The following is a 10623-nucleotide window of genomic DNA, read 5'->3' as shown; positions in this document are numbered from 1 at the left end:
CCACTCCCCCTGTTTCTAGTTGCCTGCCCCTGTTACCACCCACAAACGGCTTCTTCTGTCACTCATACAGCTGGACTGTCTATGCTGGGGAGCGAAAGCTTCCAGATCTTTCATAGTGGTTCATGCATGAGCACTGCGATGCATACGCATGCGCACAATGTGAACCATCGGCAGCTATGAGCGAATGCTTCTTAGCGTCCGGGTCTGAATCGGGCCCATAATTCCAACTCCCAATTACCATATCATCTGTACTGTGAGCGTGGAAAAGAAGAAGAAACAACTTAATGGTGAGAAACGCCACACTAAGGCTCCTACAGCATACTGGGGTATCACATAGCAACAATCAGATTCTAGCTAGAAGGTGCTAGATAAATGATAAGAAGAATTTGATTGGCTGCTCTGGGTAACACTTCTAAAAACAGGCACTTTTGTAGATATACCTCCAGGAGTTGGTAAGCAGTTTGTCAGCAGGTAGGTGAGTTTGCTTTAAACAGTCTGGCACTTATCAAATACTCAGATCTCCCTCCAAAAGGGTCTGATGAGTGAATGCAGACAAAGCAACTTACTGATGTCTATGGTTTTTGACCACAGTGGTTTATAGGCACAATTATATCCCTCCGGTAGCAGTCCACCCTACAAGCTCTATAAGCACTGATAGTAGAGCCAGCAACAGTTTGTTAAAGTCTGCAGTACTTTGGCAGCTAAAAAGGCAAGCTCTGTGTCACGCGTTTCGCCACTGTGGGGGTCACATAACTGTATCAATGACATCTCAGCATAGGATGCAGCCAACGCTAGATACAAGACTTGTTGTGAGCTTGTGTAACATGAAATAACATTTCTTATGGGAAATAAAAGATGCTTATATCCAACACTACATATGTTCTTCTTATTCACGTGGCACATTATGTTACTGTACAGCAAGTTACATCATTACTATTTCTTCATTTAGACTAAAGTCACTATCAGCAGAACAAGAAGGATGAGGAATTTGATCCCGGCGTAAACCACAATTATTACCAATTGTAAATATTGAGATGGCTCAGTCAGAATCTGATCTGTGGAAATATGAGAAATAAAGGAAACAGTAGTAAGAGAACGGGTACAAATTAGTATGAAAACTTTAGTGGTTTCATCCAAATAAAATTTACCTTCACCCACATCAAATGCTACCATGTGACCCTCTCAATCTCATGCACTCTGGTGGAAAACTGGACACTGCTCACACATCTCCTCCCCAGTCTTACACATCATAAATAACCTCCTAAGTATATATATATATATATATATATGTATATATATATATATATATATATATTCAATGAAAGGCCAAGCACTCCTCTTCCATTTATATAGGATATACCACAGTGCCCGCTACGTAATAAATGCAATAATCTCCAAGGGCGGCACTCAGTGGGCTTGTAAATAAAACTAAAAGGCTGCCATAGCTTGCAACGTTTCGGACTTTAATAGCCCGTCTTCAGGCTTCAGACATAATAACATGTATACATACAACACATACCTTATATACCTGTTGCCGCTCCTCACGCCGTCGGATCTCGTCTCATCCCTTCCGCTCTGCATGTCCAACATGGACATGCAGAGCGGAAGGGACCAGACAAGATCCGATGGCCCACTGAGTGCCGCACTTGTAGATTAATATATATATATATATATATATATATCTGATTGGGATCTGCTAAAGAAATAGTAATAAGCTAAAATTAATATTTTCAGTTTTAATATAGTATAGAATCTAGAAGTATATTTACTAAAGTGCAGGTTTTTAGAAGTGGAGATGTTGCCCATAGCAACCAATCAGATTCTAGCTATTATCTTGTAGAAGGTGCTAGATAAATATTAAGTAGAATCTAATTGGTTGCTATAGGCAACATCTCCACTTCTAAAAACCTGCACTTTAGTAAATACCCCCTTAGATGTCATTAGTAATCTATGTGTAGAAATACACCGCAGCTCATTGTGATATCTAGGGGTATAATCAGGCTTGCCTACCCTCCCGATTTGGCCGGGAGCCTCCCGATTTTCGGGTGCCGCTCCCGGCCCCCCGGAAAGGCAGGCAAGCCTCCCGGAAGTCTCACACCCTCCCCACCTCCCCCCTGAAAAAAACAGAAATCCCAGCAGCGGGGGGCCCGGTGACACGATTCGCGCAGAATCACGTCATCGTGGCCCCGCCCCCTGCTTCACAATGCCGAAAATCACGGCATTGTGAAGAGGGGGCGGAGTCACGATGACGCGATCGTGCGGCTCCACTCCCGGCTCCGCCCCCAATGTGACCCAAAATGGCTGCCTCGCCCCCGGCGCCGCCCCCACTGGCCGGCCCCGCCCCCCGCTATTAGCCGACAATCAGCTCCCTCCCGGAAGGCTGGAGCTGATTGTCGGCAAGTATGGGTATAATTACTAATAGGGATGTGCTGGCTCAGATTAGTTCGGATTTTCCCGCCAAGTTCAGATTTGCCCCGCCAAAAAATTGGGTCTCAGAAAGAAGCAAACGTCATCATTCATGGACAAACATCATCAGTCCATGAAAGATGATGTTTGTCCATAAAAGATGAAATTTTGCCTCTTTCTGAGACCTGATTTTTGGCGGGGAAAATCCAATCTTGGCGGGAAAATCTGAACTAATCCGAGCCCGCACATCCCTATTAGTAATTATACCCCTAGATATCACAATGAACTGTGGTGTATTTCTACACATAGATAGCTAATGGCACTAATGACATGTAGAGCCTGATACAGACGTGGACGGAGCTGCGGCCGTGACTGAACCTTTATGCAAATGCTGCACTGAAGCCCCTCCCGGGGGCACAGCCATGCGTCCAAATGAGCGAGGACTGAGACACCCACGGTCAGTGTCCATAGGTGCTCAAATACCGATTACTGTGTTTCTAGATGCCCCTATTGGTCGCGCCTTTGAAATTTGCTCCAGCTCTATGGTATGTGCAGTTTCTCTGTCCAGGTATGAGTGGTTAAGCGTCTCTATACACAGACACTTTCACTGACCCTCCCCGCGACTCCCCCATAACACGTTCATAAGACAGACTCTCTCCATGCATCCCCGTCACTGCCCAGGAAGCCCAAGACATTTCTGATACATATGTCTCGACTGCAACAGCGCCCCTGTGCTGTCACACTGTGTAATGAAGGCACCATAGGAGTTTTGAGGGATTTTTGCACAGTAGCAAAATAATCCCTCAACTACATGAACATCCACAATTAATGAATTCCTCACTATGGACAGTTATGTGAGCTGATGCAGCTAGTTTATCAGTACAGTGGAAAAAAATATATTTAATCTTAGAAAGAGAAGTAATTGAAATAGAATCACATGCTGGAGAACATGTATTTGTGAGGGTGTTTCATACCTCATCTATGAAGTCTATTCACTATAGTGCAAGTAGCATCGGTGGATACTGAAACACCAATGCAATTACCCATTGCTCTGTGGGAGGGGGGTGACAGCTGATCCAATGTCCCTGCCTTCCCTATCACTGCTTCCGTAGCAGTGAAAATTAGCACTGCCGACTCTGACGCAGCAATTCTAGTGCACATACATGAATTTGGTTACACGCATGTGCACAAAGAACCTGGCATCAGGGGTGAAGGGATCCATATAGATCCCTCATTGCAACACAGGACATCCCTCCTATCCTTGATTATCTCCTGTGTTACCTTTATAATGAATGGCCCCCAGGGACGTATATATAATGAGTGCAGGGTGTGCGGGGAACACGGGCCCCTGGGTCCAGGGGGGCCCCGCACCGCACACCCTGCACCCATAATATTACTTACCTCTCCGGAGTCCCACATCGGCCCGGACGTCTGGTGCTGTAAAACGACTGGAAAATGGCCGCGGCAGCCATTTTTCCGTCATTTGCGCATGTGCAGTATAGGGAAATGGCCGCCACAGCCGGTGACCTGTGCATACACTATAGACTCTGTGCACACTCTAGTGCCCAGAGTCTATAACTCCGGCGCTGGCCGCGCACAGCTCAGTGCGCTGCCGGGTGGAGAGGAGGGGGCCCGTGTCGGAGACTGCACACGAGCCCCCTCCTCTCTAGAAACGCCCCTGATGGCCACGATGCTTAATTTCTACAAAAGTAGGTGAAAAATAGAATGAATAGACCCTTATAAGAGATGAGAGTGTTTATTTACTAAGTGACTGGTTGTAAGACACGGCGCATCTGATCATATTTAAAAGGGCAATGCACAAAACACAGCTTGAGAAAGCGTTGCTCTTTTACATTCCAGGTATAAACATGATCATAAGCGCCGAGTTGTAGAACCTGATCTTAGTAAATAAGGTGGGAAATGTAATAGCCTAAGAGATGTACATATTGTCAGGAATCTGGTGAGTCTGCCCAATGTTTTAAAGTGGCAATTATTTGCCTTTTAGATGATTGCCACTTTTAAACATTGGCCAGATCCTGTTACAAAATGGACAGGAGTGGCAGAAGAATAGGTAGGGGCTGATTCTGAGGTGGACGATCTACCAATGTCGTATTTTTTGCTACTGCGCAGGCGTCCCGATTGTGGGCCTGATTCATAGAGGGTTGTTAATGGAGCTGCGTCCCAGCTGCACTCGCAATAGTGGTAGCGGGAATATGCAAATGCTAATCTCAGCCTTATATTTGTGCTCCATGGGGTGATGGAGAGTACGAGCGGTGAGACGCCCACTACTGTGGCTGTATGGTAATGCCATGGCCGATGGATGTCCTATTGAGATGCCCACCAGCCACAGCGCAAATATTACGATGTGCTCCTAAAGACGCACCATCGATCTGCCATCTACCGCATCATCAAACATTAGAGCGAACTTATAGTTGCTCAGAATGTCTGATGGAACATAGCCGCTATGACCAGTAAAACTGCATTTTTTGATGCAGTCCCTAACACCGGTATGCCCATTGCCGATAGCCACCCACCAGTCAACGCGTAAGAGTGCCCTTTGAAATTGCATGGATCTCCATGCAATTCTGATATGCGGCCCTATACGGTAACCATCAGGGTGCATGCTAATCTCGGACACAAGTGCAGAATAAAAACATCATGAGCTTGTCAGGCCCAATATGTGATTTCTATTCTGTAAAGAATTGTAAATAGTTATATCTGCAATAGGCGACTATTTCATGAGTCAAACATTTTTATAAAATTTTGTTAAACAAAATGCGACATAACTGCATAAATTTCAATAAAAACTGGACAAATAGGGGTGTTCTAAAACATTTGACCGGTAATGTATATATCAGATACTCATTGTTCAGTTTGTATTTCAGTTTACTGCTATTTTCATTTTGAGAGGAAGCGGGAGATGTATCAATCTTTCTAAAGGGTAAAAGTGGAGAAGTTACAGAGAGCAACCAACCAGCTTGTAGCTCTCATTTATGTAGTATGTTCCATAAAATGAGAGCTAGAACCTGATTGGTTGCTAGTGGTAAATTCTAGACTTGTCAAAAGTTAGAAAGTTTTAGTCATCGTCCCCTTAGTTCTGATTTAGAATACTCTACTATATGCTTTTTAATTTACTGTAGAAACTTAGTTTGGCTGAAGTTAATTTAATATTATTATATTAATTTGGTTATTTTAAGAAATTGTATTATCCACTAAGTTTATGTTCAGTATGCCTGATTTTCCTAGTTCTATGTGCAGTATTGTCCAAAATAGGCGGACACTCGTGGAAAGTCACTCTTACTGTTGCCAGGCGCCATCATCGGAGAGCTCCATGTATATTTTTTCAATGATCAATAGACCTGGTTAATATTATCTTGTGACAGATGTCTGGTTAGTTTAATTGTGATAACCCAACTCTATAAGTAACTTTTTCTATGTAACTCTATATCCAAAGAGTTCTGATTTTACCTTTGTTCAGTGATGTCCGGCTCCCATATTGGATCACTGATCTGATATTGTTAAGCCCATCACAGAATTTGAGCACCACAAAACAGTAATATGTAGCGTAGTCTGTATCTTGAACCCCCTTTATATATAGATTGGCCAGTCCTCTTAGCTCTGTCCTTTCTCTGTACCTGGAATGAACCATCTCTTTGGAGGGGTGGTAGGCATACACTTCACTTGGGCTTCCAACTCTCCAGTAGATTCCAATCCACATAGGGTCTCTGTCTGGCAGAAGGGCGTATGAGCAATTGAGAGTGGCAGAGTCTTTTTTTTTTCCTGATGGCTCAGACTGGTGGATTTTGAATTCCGAATTAATTTCAGAGGCTGTAAAGACAATATGAGAATATTGATTATTCTATTAATTTAATTTAATTAAGATGCTCATCCTCTCACTGGTCATCTCCAGATTAGACTACAGTAACCTCCTCCTATCTGGCCTCCCTGTCTCCCACCTCTTTCCACTCAAATCTATCCTCAATGCTACTGCCTATGTCATCTTCCTCTCCAAACCTTCTACATCTGCCTCCCCTCTCCTACAATCCATACACTGGCTCCCTTTCCCATCAGAACAAAATTCAAGCTTCTCACACTCACTTACAAAGCCCTCACCCAATCCTCTCCCATTTACATCTCTGACCTCATCTCCCTTCACACTCCTACTCTCTAATGCAACTGATTAATTCCTCCCACTCCCACCTCCAGGACTTCGCACATGCTCCTCCATAACTCTGTATTTCTCTCCCTCTCCCTGTCTGACTCTCCACCCTCTACAAGGCTTCAAACGGACACTCAAAACCCACTTCTACAACAAAGTCTTCTATCTCTCACTCTAATTCTCTGTCCCATGCTCACTGCCTATCCCATCTGTGTCCCCCCTGACTATCTGCCCCTCTTGTTTAGAATGTAAGCTCTCTTCCCAATGTGCTTTTCCTTCTCTCGCTTTAACTATTGTCTACTGCACAGTCCTACAGCACCACCTAACTGTTGATTCCAGACAACCTGCTGCTTATTTGAGTGTTATGACCACTAATGCAGCAATGTTTATATACCATGTACTTGTCCTGTATTGTCTTGTACTGTAAATCACTATTTTCTTGTTCTGATAACTTGTTTATGTACAGTACTTTGTTAGGCACTGCGGACACCTTGTGGTGCCATTAATAATAATAATTATAATAATCCAAAATAATAATAGCAGCATACCAAGGGGACAGCACACTGAGCAACATACCAAGGGGATAGCACACTGATCAGCATACCAAGGGTACAGCACACTGAGCAACATACCAAGGGGACTTCACACTGAGCAACATACCAAGGGTACAGCACACTGAGCAGCATACCAAGGGGACAGCACACTTAGCAACATACCAAGGGGACAGCACTCTGAGAAGCATACCGAGGGGACAGCACACTGATCAACATACCAAGGGGACAGCATTCTGAGCAGCATACCAAGGGGATAGCACATTGATCAGCATACCAAGGGGACAGCATTCTGAGCAGCATACCAAGGGGACAGCACGCTGAGCAACATACCTAGGGGACAGCACGCTGAGCAATATACCAAGGGGACAGCACGCTGAGCAGCATACCAAGGGGACAGCACGCTGAGCAGCATACCAAGGGGACAGCACACTGAGCAGCATACCAAGGGGACAGCACTCCGAGAAGCATACCAAGGGAACAGCACGCCGAGCAGCATACCAAGTGGACAGCACGCCGAGCAGCATACCAAGGGGTCACCGTGCAGCATACCAAGGGGAAAGCACACTGAGCAGCATCCCAAGGGGACAGCACTCTGAGCAGCATACCAAGGGGACAGCACACTGAGCAGCATACCAAGGGGACAGCACACTGAGCAGCATACCAAGGGGACAGCACGCTGAGCAGCATACCAAGGGGACAGCACGCTGAGCAGCATACCGAGGGGACAGCACACTGAGCAGCATACCAAGGGGACAGCATGCCGAGCAGCATACCAAGGGGACAGCACGCCGAGCAGCATACCAAGGGGACAGCACTCTGAGAAGCATACCAAAGCATATCAAGGGGACAGCACGCCGAGCAGCATACCAAGGGGACAGCCCTCTGAGAAGCATACCAAAGGGACAGCACGCTGAGCAGCATACCAAGTGGACAGCACTCTGAGAAGTATACCAAGGGGACAGCACTCTGAGAACCATACCAAGGGGACAGCACGCCAAGCAGCATACCAAGGGGACAGCACGCCGAGCAGCATACCAAGGGGACAGCACTCTGAGAAGCATACCAAAGCATACCAAGGGGACAGCACTCCGAGAAGCATACCAAGGGGACAACGCGCCGAGCAGCATACCAAAGGGACAGCACGCTGAGCAGCATACCAAGAGTACAGCACGCTGAGAAGTATACCAAGGGGACAGCACTCTGAGAAGCATACCAAGGGGACAGCACGCCGAGCAGCATACCAAGGGAACAGCACGCTGAGCAGCATACCAAGTGAACAGCACGCCGAGCAGCATACCATGGGGACAGCACACTGAGCAGCATTCCAAGGGGACAGCACTCTAAACAGCATACCAAGGGGACAGCACACTGAGCAGCATACCAAGGGGACAGCACACTGAGCAGCAGACCAAGGGGACAGCACGCTGAGCAGCATACCAAGGGGACAGCACACTGAGCTGCATACCAAGGGGACAGCATGCCAAGCAGCATACCAAGGGGACAGCACGCCGAGCAGCATACCAAGGGGACAGCACTCTGAGAAGCATAACAAAGCATATCAAGGACACAGCACTCTGAGGAGCATACCAAAGGGACAGCACGCTGAGCAGCATACCAAGGGGACAGCACTCTGAGAAGTATACCAAGGGGACAGCACTCTGAGAAGCATACCAAGGGGACAGCACGCTGAGTAGCATACCAAGGGGACAGCACTCTGAGAAGTATACCAAGGGGACAGCACTCTGAGAAGCATACCAAGGGGACAGCACGCCGAGCAGCATACCAAGGGAACAGCACGCCGAGCAGCATACCAAGGGGACAGCTTGCCGAGCAGCATACCAAGGGGACAGCACACTGAGCAGCATACCAAGGGGACAGCACGCTGAGCAGCATACCGAGGGGACAGCACACTGAGCAGCATACCAAGGGGACAGCATGCCGAGCAGCATACCAAGGAGACAGCACGCCGAGCAGCATACCAAGGGGACAGCACTCTGAGAAGCATACCAAGGGGACAGCATGCCGAGCAGCATACCAAGGGGACAGCACGCCGAGCAGCATACCAAGGGGACAGCACTCTGAGAAGCATACCAAAGCATATCAAGGGGACAGCACGCCGAGCAGCATACCAAGGGGACAGCACTCTGAGAAGCATACCAAAGGGACAGCACGCTGAGCAGCATACCAAGGGGACAGCACACTGAGCAGCATACCAAGGGGACAGCACACTGAGCAGCATACCAAGGGGACAGCACGCTGAGCAGCATACCGAGGGGACAGCACACTGAGCAGCATACCAAGGGGACAGCATGCTGAGCAGCATACCAAGGGGACAGCATGCCGAGCAGCATACCAAGGGGACAGCACTCTGAGAAGCCTAACAAAGCATATCAAGGGGACAGCACGCCGAGCAGCATACCAAGTGGACAGCACTCTGAGAAGCATACCAAAGGGACAGCACGCTGAGCAGCATACCAAGGGGACAGCACTCTGAGAAGTATACCAAGGGGACAGCACTCAGAGAAGCATACCATGGGGACAGCACGCCGAGCAGCATACCAAGGGGACAGCACGCCGAGCAGCATACCAAGGGTACAGCACGCCGAGCAGCATACCAAGGGGACAGCACACTGAGCAGCATTCCAAGGGGACAGCACTCTGAGCAGCATACCAAGGGGACAGCACACTGAGCAGCATACCAAGGGGACAGCACGCTGAGCAGCATACCAAGGGGACAGCACGCTGAGCAGCATACCGAGGGGACAGCACACTGAGCAGCATACCGAGGGGACAACATTCTGAGCAGCATACTGAGGGGACAGCACTCTGAGCAGCATACCGAGGGGACAGCACGCTGAGCAGCATACCGATGGGACAGCACACTGAGCAGCATACCATGGGGACAGCATGCCGAGCAGCATTCCAAGGGGACAGCACGCCGAGCAGCATACCAAGGGGACAGCACTCTGAGAAGCATAACAAAGCATATCAAGGGGACAGCACTCTGAGGAGCATACCAAAGGGACAGCACGCTGAGCAGCATACCAAGGGGACAGCACTCTGAGAAGTATACCAAGGGAACAGCACTCTGAGAAGCATACCAAGGGGACAGCATGCCGAGCAGCATACCAAGGGAACAGCACGCCGAGCAGCATACCAAGGGGACAGCTTGCCGAGCAGCATACCAAGGGGACAGCACACTGAGCAGCATACCAAGGGGACAGCACGCTGAGCAGCATACCGAGGGGACAGCACTCTGAGCAGCATACCAAGGGGACAGCACACTGAGCAGCATACCAAGGGGACAGCACGCTGAGCAGCATACCAAGGGGACAGCACGCTGAGCAGCATACCGAGGGGACAGCACACTGAGCAGCATACCGAGGGGACAACATTCTGAGCAGCATACTGAGGGGACAGCACTCTGAGCAGCATACCGAGGGGACAGCACGCTGAGCAGCATACCGAGGGGACAGCACTCTGTGAAGTATACCAAGGGGACAG

At 48.2% G+C, this 10623-nt stretch overlaps 1 protein-coding gene across 1 annotated transcript in view; it reads right to left on the bottom strand.

Moving 5' to 3' along the window:
* Positions 1 to 945: 945 nt before the first annotated feature.
* LOC148506841 (uncharacterized) overlaps positions 946 to 10623 on the bottom strand; it is a 72216-nt gene continuing 62538 nt past the window's right edge. Inside the window, exons 3-4 of the mRNA XM_088446086.1 lie at positions 5875 to 6234; positions 946 to 1055 (exon numbers count right to left, since the gene is read on the bottom strand). Coding sequence (XP_088302212.1) covers positions 946 to 1055; positions 5875 to 6234 — 470 coding nt within the window. The remainder of the gene's footprint in view (positions 1056 to 5874; positions 6235 to 10623) is intronic.

Source organism: Taudactylus pleione, unplaced genomic scaffold (assembly GCF_031769625.1).
Source record: "Taudactylus pleione unplaced genomic scaffold, aTauple2 ptg000393l, whole genome shotgun sequence".
In the NCBI taxonomy this organism is placed as follows: domain Eukaryota; kingdom Metazoa; phylum Chordata; class Amphibia; order Anura; family Myobatrachidae; genus Taudactylus; species Taudactylus pleione.
Note: the sequence above shows the minus strand (reverse complement) of the source record. Positions and strands in the feature narration are given on the sequence as shown.